The following is an 18,359-nucleotide window of genomic DNA, read 5'->3' on the forward strand; positions in this document are numbered from 1 at the left end:
AAGAAGCAAGGAGAGACAAAGAAATTGATACAAGTTGAATTAAGCAGAGGCAAGTAAATACATACACAAGCACTACAACAATGTAAATCAAAAGAACAATAATCACAAACAACAAAAATGAATGTTGCAAAATTACAAGAATAAGTTTTGTCCCAAATAAGAGCTATCAGAACACCTTTCTCCCTAGTCCTTTGCTGATGTTGGGGGAAGGGTTTTCTAGATGTGGAACACTGCACATGTCAGATTTGGTTTTGATGTATTGATTCATTTTGCTGTTTGTTTTTTCCTCTTTCTCTTAAAAAATTATTTGTATATGAGATGCCTCACTGGGAAATGGCATGGAGAAAGTTTTGTGGGAAATTTAGGCAATTTGAAAACAAAGATATTAAAAATTTATATTTAAAAAGAAGCTTATTTCTTCATTAAGATGAGGCTTGAGTTGTCAGCTCAATAATGCTTAGATAATAATGATAATAGCTAACATTTATATAATGCTTTAAGGTTTACAAAGTGCTTTACATAGATTGTCTAATTATATTGTTTTGAAATTAAGGAACACTGAATTATTGGATTTCTAAAATCTTTTCTCCCTCATTCTTCTCTCTCCTCTCCCTTTTTAGTTTTTTCTGCCTGTCCCTTGTGTCTCCCTTCCCCCACTTTTTCTCCCTTTTCTTTCCTCTTTCAGCCTTCCATCCTCTCCCTTCTGCCCTCCCCCTTCTACAACTTCTATAACTTTGCAACCCTGAGGATGAATGGAGGACCTTCCCACACTCAGAGCTCCATTATTACCCTACTGAAAGCATAGGCATTGAAAAGTATTATGGCTTCAGTGAAGAGGGAAAAAAAGCAATGAAAAGCAGCCTTGCTTTCTATGGTATAGGACTGAACTTCATGAATATGAATATGGGCATCCCTGGCAAGTGAAATCTACAACACTTTGAACTATGGCAGATAATCTCATCATATTAGCCCCACTTTCCATTTTTAAAGCCTTTCAAATGATAAAAATGCTTCTTGACAACTTTAAACATTTTTTTCTTATTGGTTTACTTAGCAACAAATTGTTAATAATCTGCCCAGTGCCCATGCCTGTTCGCCATGTTTTTACTCTGAACTAAATCACAGTCCATTTTTGGAAGCAAAGAAAAATTCAGTTTTGCAAATGGGCCACTATGTTATCATGCAAAGGCTAATACTTGCCCATCAGAAAACCCTGGGGAATTCTGGAGGTCTTGTCATATATCAGGAATGATAGTTCTCTCTTCCTTTTCCTCTCCATAGTCATTTAAAGGCCGTCTGGTGGGAAATTTCTTATATGAGGAACTAACCTCTAATTCTGATTATCTGAGGCTTTCTATTATTTTATTCTAGCCTATGCTTTCATCTTTATTGGTCCATCAACAAGCAGTTATTAGGCACCTACTATGTGCCAGACATTTATCTAGATACAAGGAATATACAGAGAAAAGCAATCCCTCAAGGTAAGCCCTTTCTATTCTCCCAACTCATCTAGGATTTTCTTACAACTACATCTTGGCTGTTTGATCACATGGAATTGATTTCTGTTGACTTCCTCTGTTTATTCAAATATGCCTATTCTTTAAAATGGTCTAAAACCACCTTTTCCATAAAGTCCTTCCCAATCACCTCAGCCAATAAGGTTCTTCTCTCTTTTCTCTTACTATTATCTACACTACTCATTGGGTGATTATACTATGCATTCTTTATTGTTAATCTCATGTGCCTTGTGTCTCTAACTATGCTTTATACTACCTGAGGGCAGAGACTGCATTTTATATTTCTTGTTTCCCACAATACCTGAAACATTGCCTTGTATGGGGCAAAAGCCTATTTATATGTAGAAATATTAACTGTCTATTTTCTATTTTCCCTAGAGACGGACCTATTTCTGAAGCATAAAAAGGTACCTTTATAAGTTAATGACATTGAGTTTAGGGAAAAAACCTAGAGCAAAAACATTTTAAAAACTCAGATTAATTCTCACATCCTCCTGGATCATTTTCCTTTGCAGTGAGTAAGGAGGAACTGTCTATATCTCACTTGGATTTTTCTGCTGACTTTAATAATTTCAAAAGATTCCTTATTTCATGACTGGGTATTTCCTCTAACAAATGCATATTACATCTCTTCTACACCTTAGGAGACAATACTGTAGGAACTGTTATGGTCCAAGAAAATCATTAGCTATTGGCCAGTATTCTGGGGATGATCTTCAAATTTGGCTAGTTTACTCTGTGAATGATAGTGGGTCTCTCCCTACTCAAACATAACTCTGCTCACTAAACCCCCAAAATAGCTGTTGTCAGACATGATGCCTTTGGGAAAATTTTAAGTCTGCTTCTCTAGGTTTCAAGCTCACACATAGGGAGAAGTTAAGCAAATTGTAGAAAGAGGAGATTGAAAAGTTGGGGAATGGGGGCAGCCTTTGAGAATGAATTTTAGGCAAAGAATAGAAAGTCTTACTTTATCTGGTGGATAGGAAATCTACTGTACAAAAATGTGGGATAAACCCAAAACACATTTGGTTTTCAAAAGTGTAGATATAATTTATAGGTATTAGATCCATTAATTAACCTTTCTTATATCTCTCAGGAGTGGAAAAGATGTCTTTACTGAGAAGTTCTAGTTTTCCTGGGCAAAATTTTCATGATGAAGTCTTTGTAAAAAAAAAAAAAAAAAAAGGTAAACAAGCCTAGAGTTTTCATAAGAAGGGAAAGGAGAAAAAAGAAAGGGAATGGATAATTTTATGAAATCAGAAAAAACTTGGAAATTTTGCTATTTAATAGCTTTAAATTAATAGAACTAAAAATATTAATTACGTCTTATGGAGGTGGTCTGGGGAGAACAGCCTAGTTTCTTCTAAGTGATAACAGAAACCTTCTGAGTGAATATTTCATTCAATAAGAATCACTTTAGCCTAAGAATCTTCAAAGCCACACCTGCCTAATAATCGTGATTAATTTCATTTCAAGAGGAATATCTATTCAAGAACTTATTAAGGTCTAAGTTTTGGGAGCCAGTAATGTTGAATAAGGTGTCATTTTGGAAGAGCACTGTTTCTGCAGTATCTTACTGAAATTGAAAATCAGTGAGGAAGGGAAAACCATTTTGGGATCAATGTTCTCCATGCCCACAGCACTCCTATGGATAAGATAAGATAATCAAATAGAAGGCCAGGTGCTGAATGCTTCCCTCATCCTGTGGCCTTCCTGGAAGCTCAACAGCATCAGGTGATTCAAATCTGTCATCTTCTAATGGCAGGTGCTTTCCTGGGGGTAGGGCAGCCTCTCTCCCTGTTCCAATTATTCTGATACAAACATTCATACATGTGTGTACATGTACATGAAGGTAATTTTGTCCCAGCCTGTCACTGAAAATGCTGTTAACATCATGAAATATGAATGTATCAATGTCTCCCTCTGCAGACAAGTTCATCCCTGCCATGTCATATTGACTCCATGACATAATTCTTTTTTGCATATGTTGAAGTCCCTAGCTCAGACTGGTGCTGTCTGGAGCCTTCTGACAAAGAGCTGACCGGCTGTGGTCGTCCTGATTTATGCCAAGGGCCTTTCTGTGCCATCACTTACATGGACAAGTTGCTCCTGGGTGTCGTATTCCTTCGCGCAGCCTTCCCAGTGACAGTTGGTCTCATAAATAACCTCAGGCTCTTGTTTGCATTCATCTTTATCCAAATCCTCTTTGAGGTCTGTCAGATGCTCCTGGGGGAGGAGGGTAAAAAACACATAAGTGAGCTTGTTTCACCTGGAGACATGAATAATGTTTGTGGAGATGACTTCATCAAGACTAGCTGGTCACCCTTGGTCCACAGCAGGAAAAGAAGGTGTTGACCTGGCCCTCTCCCTTTCCCATCTGGAATATGAAGATGGGTGGGTGGAAGGATAGGGGATGCATTCTACAGAGTCACTGAACTGCAGAAGAGCCTCTCTGATCCTTATTCCCATTTTCATTTCAGAGTATTTTATGTTAACACAAAAAGACAAGCAAAATATCAGAATGGATATGAAGCTGGCTTTGTAATCTACAGCATCTGGGCTAAATTGGTCCTCTCTGATTTAGAATCTCCATGTTACTGTGGGTATCTTATTCTTTAGTATCCCTGGTTACTGCAATCCAGGAGTAATTTATAGTTAAGAAAACTAAATTTAACTCTGAGGTCCATGAACTTTGTTTTTTAATTGTAATTGCATTAGTACAATTGGTTATTATTCTGAGAAGGGATCTGTATTCTTTAACAGACTGCCAAAAGGGGTTATGACCAAAAGTAAAAAAGAAAAATTAAGAACTCCTAATTTAAGATTGTAAATTACTGATTTTAAATTATGTAAATTATTGATTCTAAGTTGCTATAAGTTATAATCTGCATTGGCAGTGAAGTTCTCATACTGAAAGTTCCCATTTAAGATTGTAAATTATTGATTTTAAGTTACTATATTTACTGATTCTAAATTGCTATAAATTATAATCTGCATTGATAGTGGAAGTTCTCATACTGAAAATTCCCAGTACTGACCAAGTGAATAAGTCTAACCTCCTTCAAAGCATGATAGAACTTATAACTACACTTGTCTCTCCCTCTATATATATATGTAAATGCCAAACACACATGTATTATTCTGAGGACCCTGAAACACTCTAAAAAGTTCCAGAATCATAAGCATTTGTATACCTGTTCTAGCAAAGACTCATTTAAATAAGAAACACAAGTCACTAAAAGCTAACAGTTTTTACTTTATGGTTGGAGATGTTGTAATGTCATCACTCATTTTAACCATTTATAAGTTAGGGATTCTGGAAAAAGAAAAAAAAAGCCTAAGAAACTCTGGGCTAACTTTAAATGCTTTTCGCAATCACAATATTAAAGTCTACTTGGGTCTCCATGCATAATCTGGTAAATTAGGCAGTTAGGTAGCACAATGAATAGAGTCCGGGGCCTGGACTCATGAGTTCAGAGATGACTTCAGACACTTAACAAGCTGTGTGAACACTAGAGAAGTCACTTAATTTATGTCTTCCTTCTTCATTTATAAATTGAAGGATAATAATAGTACCCACCTCCCATTATTGTTATGAGCCTCAAATGAGACAGTATTTGTAAAGTACTTAGCAAACTTTAAAGTGCTATTATTAATCATAAACTTAGAGATAGAAGGGGAGCTCCAATGTCTTATGTTTCAACTCCATCTTTTACAGATGAGGAAATATTCACCCATGAAAGTGATGAACTTATTATCCAGAGCTGTCTAGAGTCTGGTTAAATATCATGTTTCATTTAGCCTGCATAAGGACAAATTTGATTGAGATTAGAGGATTCAGTTTTGCTTCAGAGGTAAGAAATGTAGTAGCTTAGGAGGCATTATTATCTCTATCTTTGGTTAAGCTCCATTGTAGCGGCAAGTAGGCTACTGGATTATGAAAAATAATCAGGCATGGAAAAAATCAAGACACTTGCCTAAAGTCACTAAATAAGTTGATATGAAGTTTTTCTTATCATCGATGACAAATTTTACTTTTCTTAGTGAAAACTAGTTACTTAGGAAAGAAGGGAAGTATAAGATTGGCAGAGATGCAAGGTGGACTGTGTTCTTTAAAGATCTTTTAAAAAATAAATGTCATTAGTAAAAAGAGAAAATAAATTTGTTTATTGAAAGAACACAGTAGGAAACAGGTTTTACATGACTCACATGTATAATAGGTATTATATTGCTCATCATCTTCCTGGGTAGGGGAGGAAGAGAGAGAATGTGGAACTTAAAATTTTTTTAAATGAATATCAAAAACAAATGAAATCAACCACAAGTGTAAAATAGCATGACATATAAGTGCTTAAAATTTAGACAAGGGCAAGGTAGCTAACATTTTGTAGTCAATAGAACTGAGCTGTCCAGTCTTATGGCCTAAAACTATACTGGGTTCTAGCCAAGGAAGCCACTCTTTGGGGTGGCTTTATGTGAGTTTAGACTATATAAAAGATCTTGGAAGTCCCCTCAAAGTCTGTGATTAATATAGTTCTTTAAGGTTCATCAAGTACTTTACAAATGCTATCTCATTTGGGATACCTGGGAGATAAGTGTTATTGCTATCTTCATTCTAAGGTTTAAGAAACTGAAGCAGATAGGAGTTGTGGATTATAAGTACACAAGGGAGTAATAAGTCTCAAGGTAATCTTGATTGCTTGGTGGAATTGGGTGGAGAAATTGAGAAGCAAAGAGGGCACTTTTACACAAAGAAGGAATTGGCTATGATAAGTAAAGAACAAAAGGAAAACTGTCATGAGACTAAAAGATGGGGGGGCAGAAAAAATGTACCCCTGAACTTCTCGCCACCCCAGGTATTCATTGTGATATTAATATTACAATATTATAGTCAATTGTGTCTGACCTTGTCATTTCAAATGTATAAGGAGGTTCCAATAAGGGGACTTCATCTTTCAGTGAAAACTGTCAACTGCTTTGCAGTGTATAATCTTGGATTGTTGCTTAGGGCATTCAGAGCTTAAATTATTGGCAAAAGGTCACAAGTGCAGTATGTGTCAGAGGTGAGATCAGACTGGAATCTACTTCTTTCAGATTCTTTATTCAGTATACTATATACTATATTTGCTCATATAAAAATTAATATTACTTTCCAAGTCCCTAAGTAACTCTAAGAAATGAGTTATTAAAACAAATTGTATATATTTTCCTTTTTCCTATTCCCTTCTTCCCTTCTCAAATTTAATGAAGTAAAAGGTCTGATTTTTGTGATACAAATACAAAAGGGAAAATGTTGCTGTTCTCTTTATGGAATGGAAAATTGATGATATAGCATCTAATGAAAATTCGTTCACCAGATGAATTCAAAGTGGCTGACATATGACAGCTGAAAGACTATAATAAGCATGGAGTAATAATCGATGATGACAAGAGGTGTCTACTGTGGTGACCCAGGGGTTGGTGGATAGGTCTACTCCCTCTTATCTCTCTGATTAATGCTATGCGGATTGGGGTCAGATAGAAGGTTGCAAATAATATGTTAATGAAACCTGCAAATGATGCAACACTGACTGATGTTAAAAAGGACTGACAAAAACAGTCCTGTGAAAGGCAAGGACCACAGGTGGGAAGAAAAGGCCCTTACCCCTAGAACAAAGGTTGGGTGTTGAGACGATGGAAAAGTTCAGTGGAAACAAAACTAAAAGGCATGATGAGAAGCCAATTAAAAGCAAAGGTGAAGTGTGTGTGTACATGTGGGAAATCTAGCAGCCTACAAGTGAATAGAAATCAATAATTCCCCTCTCTGTGGTCTGACTCTGTTTGCTTGTCACTGATAGATAACAGGTTAACCATATAAGAACTGTCTGGAATGAAAAGGAAGAGCTAAAGGAAATAAAATGGGTCAAGCCATTCCAAGTCACAGCTCCAAGGAAAGAAGCAAGGATCTTTGGAGATTTTGTTTATTTTGTTTTTTATTTTTTAAAGCATAGTCCAATGAGGCTAAATATTTCTGTGGAATGGGAGGCAGAGAAGACAGAAGAGAGCTCATTGGAGAAAGAAGCCCATTATGGACTTCAGTATATAAGCTATTCACTTTTGCTGATGCTATTCTTTCCTTCTAAAATGTTACCTCCAAATTGTCTTTCCTTAGCCAAGTCTTCCAAGGCCTCATTCAAGTGTCACCTTTTCTTTGGGGCCTTTACTAATCACTCCAGCCCACATCGCTCTCTTCCATTTCAATCCTCTCACTGTCTGTAACATTGCATTTGGTATTTGGTAATATATTGTTTTATGTTGCTACTATTCTGAATAGATTAGATAAGCAAGCTCTTCTAGGTCAGAGGCTGTGTCTTATATTTATTTTGCAATCCATCATAGCAAATATCTACAGAGTCTCAGGCACAGCAGGTGCTCAATTTTTGGTCATTTAACTTAGAAAAAAGAGTCATGAATTTGCTTTTTTTTTTTTAAAGCCACACAATTTCTGGCATGGAGTGCTTTAAGTAAATTTTACTTATGTTATCCCACTTGATCATAGTTATTATACTTCAGAATGAGCAACTACCTTTCTGTTACAGAGTTCCTTGGTCTCTTTCCCTATATCCATTCATTCACCCACCCACCCACCCATTTTTCCATCCCCTTATGTGCCATTCTTTTTCCACTGATAGGTTAAGTTTAAAAGTAAAGACACTGGATATCCTTTATGGCAAACTCACTGAGACATTTGGTCACAGTTCCTTTCTATCAGTCAGCTGCCTTTTATATACATATGTAATCATAGAATCATCCTGGAGCTTAACATTCCATTTTAATGTCTAGTTCCCATTATGAAAGTATATTTAAAGATGATTTTTCTTCACTTGCTTGAATAGCCATTAAATAAAGGAAGTAGCTATGTTATTTGACTATTTTTATTTTCTTATATGATCTCTGATTAGAAATATGATTTTGGATTTGTCTGCAATGTTAACAGGTGCATTTTCTCACTGGTCAAGAGGACACCTAAATGAAAATGATTCTAAACTTTTTAACTTGGTTTCAAAAAAAGATATTATTATAACTGTTAGCAATGTGCTTTTCACCAAAGTTAGTCTTAACCCTTACAACACAGGCAGGATAGGCAGGTTGATGAGAAGGGTATTGTGGAACCTCAGATCTAGAAGAAACTTTTTTAAGTTACCTAATTCAATCCATTCCTAAGCAAGAATCTGTTTTACAAAACCCCCAACAAGTGGTTATCCAATTTCTGAAAATCTCCACTCATGGGAAGCAATAGGAGGCACAGAGAAAATTGTTATCACTTAGAATTCTCCAGTTTCATCAAGGAAGTTATTGGAAGATGTTCAGGACTACATAAACCAAGTAACTCTTTAAACAGAGGCAGGAAAGACAGGAATATATATGTATATATGTATATGTATATATATATATATATATATATATATATATATATATATATATATATAATCAGTTACAATGCTAAAAAAGATCTTTGTCATCACATCCTCCCCGTCCTGTTACCTTGACTATTTCCTCTATTTACTGACTTCTGAAATTGTTTTAGAGGGGGGAAATATCTTTAATTTCACATTCATGGAAGAATCAAATGGAAAGAAAAGTGATTTAATCCAATTATCTTTTTAGGCAAATGGGGTATAGACAATGGAATATTGGTATAGGAATCTAAGAAGTTTTGCTCTATCACTAATTTGTCATGTAATTATGAATTAAGTCATTAGTTCTCTTTGGCCCTCATTTCTTCTTCTGAAAAATGACAGGCTTGATCTATAATCTCTAAGGTTCCTTTTTGACTCTTTCATCCTATAATATTAACTAGAAAGGAAGCTCGATTCAAACACCCTAATACAGTGACATAAAATTTCCAATCAAGTGTAATGTCAGAGCCTCTCCTAGGCACATGTTTTGATGCAAAAAAGGAGAATAGAACTTAACACCACTGAGTGGCTGAAGGTGGGGGGGGGGGGAGAAGAGGAAAAAAATCAAAGTAGAGAAAAAGGCACTTCTGCAAGCTAGACCTGCTTTTTTCACTCAAGCCAAGTGAGCTAGCTAGTTTCTGTCCAGAGCACTACAAGGAGCTACCTCCTGCTCTCCAGGGACAGATGTTTTAAAAGCTTGTATTAAATTTAAAATGATCTTCAGATGACAACCAAAAAATGTTTTGCTTTTGGAATAGCCTCCTGGGAGAAGCATTTATTTGAGTTTTAAGAGGACAACTCCCAAAAGAGATTAAATCCATAACTCCCACTGATTCCACTGGGACCAACAATGGAAGTTAAAGGCAGGATCTGACCACCCAGGATCTTATTTTGCCAAAATTCATTGGCTCACATTTAATGTTCAGTTTCTGCTTTCAAAAGGAAAGGATATTGAAATTAAAGTCTCTTTAGTGAGCATTGATTTTAAGCAGAATGATAGAGAAAAACAGATCTTCTAAGATTCATTCCTGCTTAGTTCTTCAAAAGAGCCTGTTTTAGTTGATGCATTCTTTCTGAAGTGTCATTATAAAGACAAATGCTGATATGTTAAAAAACAAAAAGCAAAACCAGAAAAACTCATAAGAAAGCAGAAAGCAAGAAGTGTCATTATAAAGACAAAATGCTGATATGTAACAAAAAACAATACCAGAAAAACTGGCAAGAAAGTAGAAAGTACTGGATTGCTATTAAACAGGACTGGTGAGAGGAGAAAGCTCTAGGAGTTTCTTGCTCCAAAGTCTTTAGAAGGGATCAATGCCCATGTGTTTAGGATGGCTTAAGTGCAGGCTGCCTGAGAGAATGACAAGATGACTTCTAAAAATCCTCTATAGATTTAACTTTATGGATTTCCAAGAAAATTGTAAATAACTTTAATTATATTTTTTAAAATTCTGAAATGATAGGAAGTAGTTTATAGATTAAAATACAGTTTCAGGAAAGGATATTAGTCCATCTCAAGATAGCAGAGAGAAATAGAAGCACTCAGGCACATGTGTTGAGTTTCCCTAATGCCTCAGTGTTAAAATTGTCCCAGGTTTGTTTGTTTGGTACCCAAAAAAAAGAGGAAAATTTTCTTTTACTTTCTTTTTCTCTTTAAGCAAAAAAACCCCACAAATTTGTCTTCAGAAGCAAAATTTTTACCTGGAACTAAACTCAAGCAAGAATTTGTCACGATTTATTGACAAATGCTTAAAATGAAAAGTGACCATTCCTTCTGAGTCTGAGCTTTTAGAAGATTAGATGACAGAGAAGGTTGGGATTCAGGTCTTATTTTGATTGTATTTGGTTGGAAGGACCTGGGAGTAGTAAGAAAAGGTCCTGGTAAGGGTATGGCCCCAAGTTGGCTGGATGAATTTGCCAGGTTGTATGGTTTCTGATGTGTTTTGAGATTTCCCTCAGGAGACTTGCCTCCTTCCCCTAATCGTGCTGACTCTAGCATGTTTATCTTTCACTGATACGCTATCTTCATCAATTTTGCCAGCCCCTCGATGATGGCCAGCCTCACTGCACCCATGCATCATGCTGAGACCCACTTTAGATTCCGTGAGGGAAGAGGAATTTGTCACAAACACCTCTGTTCGCCTGACAATAACACAGCCCAATATTTCATGAAAATGAAGTGCCCAGAGCACGCCTGATAGTTTACAGTTGTGATAAAGGATGGTCCAATGGATGCAATTGGCGGCAGAGTAGCTCTCTGTGGTAAAGCAGGGGAAAGAAAGCAGAGGCTAGAGGGGCCTTCTGGGTGTCAAATGTGGTGTCCTTACTGCAAAGGCTGGTGTGACAAACAATCTCATCCTGAGTTGGGAAGGAACCCTGACTAAGAGCTTGGGACCCATGTTTCCTTTCCTCCATGATCTATGTCTGTTCAGAGACGCAAGAACTGCTAGCTTTGCAGTCCTGGAAAGTCAAGTCAAGTAGTACACTTTCTGAGGTTACCCACATAAATGTCCCATTCCTCTTCCTTCCTGGGCCACACATCAGGCATCCAAATTCCCAAAGAAATAGCATTTCATTTAATGGATGAAAGCGGGTAAGAGTCTTTGACCAGCATGCTTGTGTGTAATTCCCACTAGGAGCTGGAGCTCTCTTGAAAATCAATATAAAACCAACCCACCAAGAAGGGAGGGGCAGTGTATCTGAGGTGGGAGGTGCTATTGGTAAAATATCACTCTGCTACAATCTCAGGAATCTTGTTGGGGCAGGGGGGCAGAAAAAGGGCTTTGTAGCCTGGGAAGAAGGGGTTACCTGTGTCAGTGGGGATGCTGGTGTCAGCCCCTCAGTCTCAGTCTTGACTTTGCTGCGCTTGTTAATTACAGGATTGACCGTGCTGCTCACTGCTGACTCACTGCTTTGCTTGTTCTGGAGAGAGCAGAGGAGAACCCATGTCAGGGTCAAACTCTGAAAAGTCCAGGAAATGCAGCCAACGACTGTTTGGCTGCAAGAGGTGATTGTCAGCAGTGGATAGAGTTGGGTGAATGGAAGAAGGGATGGGGAGATTTGCAGATCATCAATATTGTTTCTAAATAGGACTGCAGTGTTACAATGTACTCTCTTCAAAACAATCCCCATGAAATGGGAAGTACAATCAAATTGTATCAAAATTCCCATTTTACAGAAGAATAAGCTGAGACTCAGACTGTAGAACTGACTTGTTCAAGGTCACAGAACTCATAAAAATCAAAGATAATCCATGTCTAACTCTTAAAATCGATGCTCTGATGATAATTGTGGAAATATGTATAGAAGAATTAAACATGTTTAACATATATTGGGTTCCTTGCCATCTAGGGGAAGGGGTGGAGGAAAGGGAAGGGAAAAATTTGGAGCACAAGGTTTTGCAAGGGTGAATGTTGAAAATAATCCACGCATATGTTTTGAAAATAAAAAGCTTTAATAATAATTTTTTACAATATTCATGCTCTGACCTGTGAGCCACGAAATGGGGGGGGGGCCCTTTGAACTCATAAGCGGGATTTTGGAATTGTCCCTTTGATAACCAAGCCCATGCATGCATTTCTGTGTGTGTGTGTGTGTGTGTGTGTGTGTGTGTGTCTCCATGTTTGTTCAAGAATGTCCATGAGGGAAGAGAAGAAAAGGGGAAAGAGAGAAAGGTAGAGAGACTAGTAAATCAAAGGACAGATGACAAAAAAGCCATTCTGTTTTTCTTTTCTTTTTTCTTCCTTCCTTCCTTCCTTCCTTCCTTCCTTCCTTCCTTCCTTCCTTCCTTCCTTCCTTCCCATTCTCTTTTTAACTAATATACCACCTTTGTCTAGAAAGTGACCTCAGAGGTCATCTAGATCACAGTTTTTTAAACTATGGTTGGTGACCCTATATGATTTGTTATCAATAAATGTTTGATTTGTATACCTATTTTATATATCTATATATCTAGGGTCCTGTAAAAATTTTTCAGGTGAAAAAGATTTGCAAATGGCAAAAGTTTAAGAAGTCCTGACTAGACAATCCTGGATATGAACAGAAGTCTCCACTATGACATCCTCAGGAAATGGTTATCCATTTTAAAATGTCAGGTGAGTGGGGACCTTTCAAGGTAGCTTAGTCTACTACCTTTGGACATTTCTAATTGTTAGGAAGCAGTATTCTGTTTTTAAATTAAATCATGGTATAATCTATCTCTTAATTTTGTTCTCTGAGGCAAGACTGAACGAGGTATATCCCTCTACCATATAACAGCCCTTTAAATATTTGAAGATAGTGATTATATTTCCCTTCATTCTAGTCTTCCTTAGCTTAACATCCCTAGTTTTTTAAAACCAGTTCTAATGTCATGATGTCCAGATATCTCACATTTTGATTACCTTTCCTCCAATGAACATATCCCATTTTGGTGGACAAATGAGAAAATTAAGGCAAATGTCTCTGCTCCTGTCCACTCCACATCTCTACTCCCAAGCTTTTTTCTCCCATGACCATGGGAATTTAAAAAATTAGTTAAAGGGTAAGCTGTGAAGAGATGATAGTAGCTCCTTACAGACATCTTGACAATTTTGCAGAGTTCCGAGAGTGACCTTGAAAGCAAGAAAATAGTCCATCCTGGTCTTTACTCAGTACTGAGTAGAACTGACCAAGAGCCCACTAGCTTCTTCCCATGTGGCATTCAAACTTATGGTATATCAAAGATATATCGAAAATATTGATAGAGATTCACATAATAGAGGCAGTCTATCTCTATTTTGAGTTTCAGAGAGATATTTTCTGGTTTAGCATAGAGAGAAAGACTGTCAGAATGAAGGTAAGGAAAATTCTTGTGTAGGTTGGGACCCGAACTAAGTACATAACCCAAATTTTCCTTGCTCACTTGAATCCCCCAAATTTTTAATAAGATCAGATTCTGCTTGTTGTTCAACTGCTTCAGTCATATCAAGATTTTTTTATGACCCCATATGATGTTTTTTTGACAAAGATATTGAAATGGCTTGCCATTTCTTTCTCTAACTCACATATTATATATGGAGAAACTGAAGCAAATGGGGTTAAGTGACTTACCTGGGTCACACACCATATAAAGTATCTTAGGACAGATTTTAACTCACAAAGATGAGTTCCTGACTCTAGATCAGTTACTATACTGTACCACTTAGCTGCCTCTCAGATCCCATAGACCCATTATCAAAAAAGTTCCTCACCAATCCATTGGCAAGCTTCATTAGGTTGATCTTAGGGCCAGCAGATAAAGGACAATAAATTTAGACCTGGGAGTGACTTTAGAAACTACCAAGTCCGATTCTCTAATTTTATAGAGAAAGAAACTGAAATATAGAGAGAATTATTTAAGTACCTATCTGGTACCAGATGTTATGCTAAATACTTTACAAATGTTATCTCATTTGAGAATGAGTTTCAGTGACTTGATATAAAGTCACACAATGAGAAAATGTCTGAGGTGGGGTTTAAACTTATATGTTCTTGGCTCAAATTGCCACTTAACTGCCCATTCCACTTCCACACTTATCTGCCAGCCAATACCTTTACCACCTCAATAATAAAGTATCAGTATTCTTCTATTTTCTTACCTCCCCACATTGATTTGAAATGCCAAAATACTTTTCCTTCTCTCTTTTCTTTTTCCATAACTAAGAATTTTAGGGAATAGCTTGTATTCTTATAAATCTGAGTCAACAGAAGAAAGAACATTATACATAGCAACAACAACAAGATTAGACAATGTTCAATTCTGACGGACATGGCTTTTTTCAAAATCGAGGTGATTCAGGTTAGTCCCAATGGTCTTGTGTTGAAGAGAGCTATCTGTACTCAGAAAGGGAACTGTGAGGACTGAGTCTGCATCACAATATAGTATTTTCATTTTTTTATTATTGTTTGCTTGCATTTTGTTTTCTTTCTCATTTTTTCTCTTTTTGATCTGATTTTTTTTCCTGATTCTAGTCTAGCACTCTTTCCACACTTTACAAATCATCTATATCAGGAAATTCTAAGTAATTGGCATCCCAAGAAAAAGTCCAAAATAAAGCTTGACTGATTCTATAAGGCTTCTTCTCCTACACGTAAAAAAAAAAAGACAAAGCATCTTCCCCCCCCCCCCCCATTTTAACCTTGTATACCTTCTCCCTTTCCAACATCCTACCTGGTTTGAATCAGCTAGGCAGTTGTTGCTGTTGCTGGGCTGTGTTGGTGTGGGGTTGACTGAGATGACCGCCATGTGCTGCCTACTAGGGAAGGTGGGAGAGGGTTGGATTAAGGGTGGGGTGTGTCCAAAGGCTGAGCTCAGACCCCTTTGCTGACTCAGGATCTGCTGATAGGCCACTGGATTGATGGGGTGGGGGAAAGTGAAGGCTGGGCTGCAACAAAAAACATGAATTGATCAATTAATTACTGAATCAAATATTAGGTTCCTACTATAAGCCAAGTATACAAAATAAAAAACAGCTCAAGACTTATACATTCTATTATGAGAGACAACATATATATCTAAGGATATTCAAAATGAATATTTAATACATAATTTAATACAATAATTTAAACATTAAAAAAGATAATTTTGGAGGAGAAAAGCACTAATAGCTGGGAATATCCTGAAAGGTGGAAGGCAAAAAGTCCCATGCTTAAGTTAAGTTTTGAAAAAAACAACTAGGAATACTAGGAAGAAGTGGTGAGGAGGAAATACTTCTTGGTAAGAAGTTATCATTTTGGAACAATGGAGAAAACCTGTAGCTGATCTTATAGCAGCCAGGTTAAGGCAGAAATATTTCCCTTATGGGAATTATCCTAGGACCCTTGAAATAAATCCTACCCAAACCCTGTTTTTATTAAGTCACTTCTTAGATCAAGAACCCACAATAGCTCCTTATTTTCCACTCAATCAAATTCCAATCCTTTTGCTTGTCTTTGAAGGTACTCTATGTTCTGTTGCTGATCCTATCTATTGCTGTTCTTTTCCTGTCTCTCCCTACCCCTCCTGCAATTGGTTTCCACAATTTAGATTGCATATGCCACCGTACCTTTTGTCTTTTGCTCTTTTGTTCCTTCATCTGGAATATCCTACTTCTTACAATCTTATTTACATCCTCTTTTTAAGGCTCAGCTCAAGACCTTTTTATTCCAGTAAGCCTTCCCCTCTCCTACTGGTTCCAACTTATACTGATCAATCTCTTCCTTTTCTAAAGTCTTATTTTAAAAAGTTCAATTCTTTTTGCTACACAATTGTTTTCTAAATGTGACTTTCATCTCTTTAATATATTATTAATGCCTTGAGAATATAGGATGATAGTATCAGATTTAGAGTTGGAAGTAACTTTGAAATATGATTTAACTCTTCTCCCTCATTTTACAGACAAGGAAGCCAAAGCCCAAAGGTTAAATAACTTGACCAAAATTACACAGTTTATAAGTTACATCCTTTATAGCTCTTTGATTATGCCACATGCTAGACACATGGTTGATGATAAATAAATACTTGTCGGTTGGTTGACTGACTCATGATGAAGATGCAATTAGTCTCCATAGTTATCAGGCAGCATACTATTGAAATGAAATGTCAAGCTATAAAAATCACATTGCAAATAAAGATTTTCATTGTCCAGGGATTGAGGAGGTCCTTTTCTTTTCTTTTTTTTTTTTTGCTGAGGCAACTGGGGTTAAGTGACTTGCCCAGAGTCACACAGCTAGGAAGTGTTAAGTGTCTAAGACCATATTTGAACTCAGGTCTTCCTGGACTTCAGAGCTGGTGCTCTATCCACTGTGCCACCTAGCTGCCCCAAGGGGTCCTTTTTATGGAATATCACAGAAAACAGAATTATCCTGTATATTCTATATGAGTCACTGAGTTTCAGAGAATTTAGTGCATAAAAAAATAAGCAAAATACACTCTTAAATAATCCAGATAACTGGATCTTTCATTGCTGAGACACTTCAAGGCTCTTAGAGCCATCAGTCTGAATATGTTACCACTGTATGACACTGCAAAAGTGAAATTGCTGAAGATGAAATTGGGTCTGTGTTGCCTTTGACACCCCCTAAAAGTGGCTTGTTTGTACAAATCTTTGTATATTGTTTTCTTTTTCAGAAAAGTCCAGAATAAATAACATAAATAGTTTCAGGGCTAAAAGGAATGTTAGAAGCCTATAATCTAGTCCGAGATTTTGAAACTGGTTAAGTAAATTGGACAACTTCACATAACTAGTAAAAAAAATTTTTTTAATCCTCAAACATTTGATTATTTGAATTTTTAGCTGCTTGAATACATAGTTCTCTGTGCCTGGCTATAAACTGTTGGTGCCAGAGGTGGTTGTAAGCATGGAACTTATCTTATCTCACACTCTAATTAAAAAGCAAAACAAATAAACAACACCAAAAAGACCTCTTCAGCCTTTTGCATGTTTTGCCCTGGCTGCAAAATCTAACCATTAACACTTCTCACTTGTCTTCTATCCACAAGCCACATTAGTTCTTCCTTTCGTTTCAGTTCTCTGGACTAAGAGTATAAAAAGGTCTGCTAATACTGAGTACGCAAAGTTTCCTTCTAGATACGATTTTTTCATTAAGCCAAACAAAAAAAGAATAAGGAAGGGAGGGATGACTTACTAAATTTAATTTAGTTTTCCCTACCTGGTTTTATTTAAGCCTTTCTTCCTAATTTTCCTTAGAATCTGCGATATGATTTTTTTTTTCCTTCTGGATCATACAGGCCAAAGCTAGGTAGGAGGATGTGAAGGTATGTGGCCAGAACATTCCATTTCCAGAGCATTCCATTTCTATCAGTTCCTACCTCAGAGCTCTCACAAATGTCCTTTCCTCTACCCACCATGTATATGAAATGGAGATAGCCTTTATTTCTCTTCTAAAGCATTAGGTGAGATCAACATAGAGATCTTGACATTCTATGTGTGAGAACAGAAAGAGGGGGGCTCCAGCTATTTAGCTACTAATAGCTTGTTTCCCATATTACAGAAGAACATGGCTGATGGAGATTCTTGCCTACATCACTACTTCAGGTACCATTTATAACAGCTAAGCCAGACTCCCAAGAATAACTGATAATGGGTTATAATCGATTTTACCCTAAGGTCAAAGGGTAGAAGTTCATTAAGGTTCCCAGCATTTTTTATTGTCTCACTGCTCTTCAGACTCTGAAGAATAAGTTGACTTTTTTTTAGTCTAATGTGTTATGGAGTGAGATTCTTACTAAGAGAATGACCAAAGACTACACAGACAGGAAGAGAGGAAGAAAGGCGGATTCTTAATAAGATTTTGTCAACAGGATTTGGACAGGTAGTTTGTTATATAATACAATGGGATATTTGTTATTGGGATAGAGAATTTCTTAGTGTAAATTCTATGGTTACGGTCCAACAGAAAACCT

General features: G+C 36.7%; 1 protein-coding gene across 3 annotated transcripts in view; it reads right to left on the minus strand.

Moving 5' to 3' along the window:
- Positions 1 to 18,359, minus strand: part of GLI2 (GLI family zinc finger 2) — a 400,515-nt gene that overhangs the window by 26,473 nt on the left and 355,683 nt on the right. For 2 of the 3 annotated variants that reach the window (XM_031959941.1, XM_031959940.1), the window contains exons 7-9: positions 15,126 to 15,339; positions 11,765 to 11,878; positions 3,612 to 3,743 (exon numbers count right to left, since the gene is read on the minus strand). In XM_031959941.1, the coding sequence (XP_031815801.1) occupies positions 3,612 to 3,743; positions 11,765 to 11,878; positions 15,126 to 15,339 (460 nt within the window). The remainder of the gene's footprint in view (positions 1 to 3,611; positions 3,744 to 11,764; positions 11,879 to 15,125; positions 15,340 to 18,359) is intronic. The other variant, XM_031959942.1, reaches the window with a different exon arrangement.

Source organism: Sarcophilus harrisii, chromosome 3 (assembly GCF_902635505.1).
Source record: "Sarcophilus harrisii chromosome 3, mSarHar1.11, whole genome shotgun sequence".
In the NCBI taxonomy this organism is placed as follows: domain Eukaryota; kingdom Metazoa; phylum Chordata; class Mammalia; order Dasyuromorphia; family Dasyuridae; genus Sarcophilus; species Sarcophilus harrisii.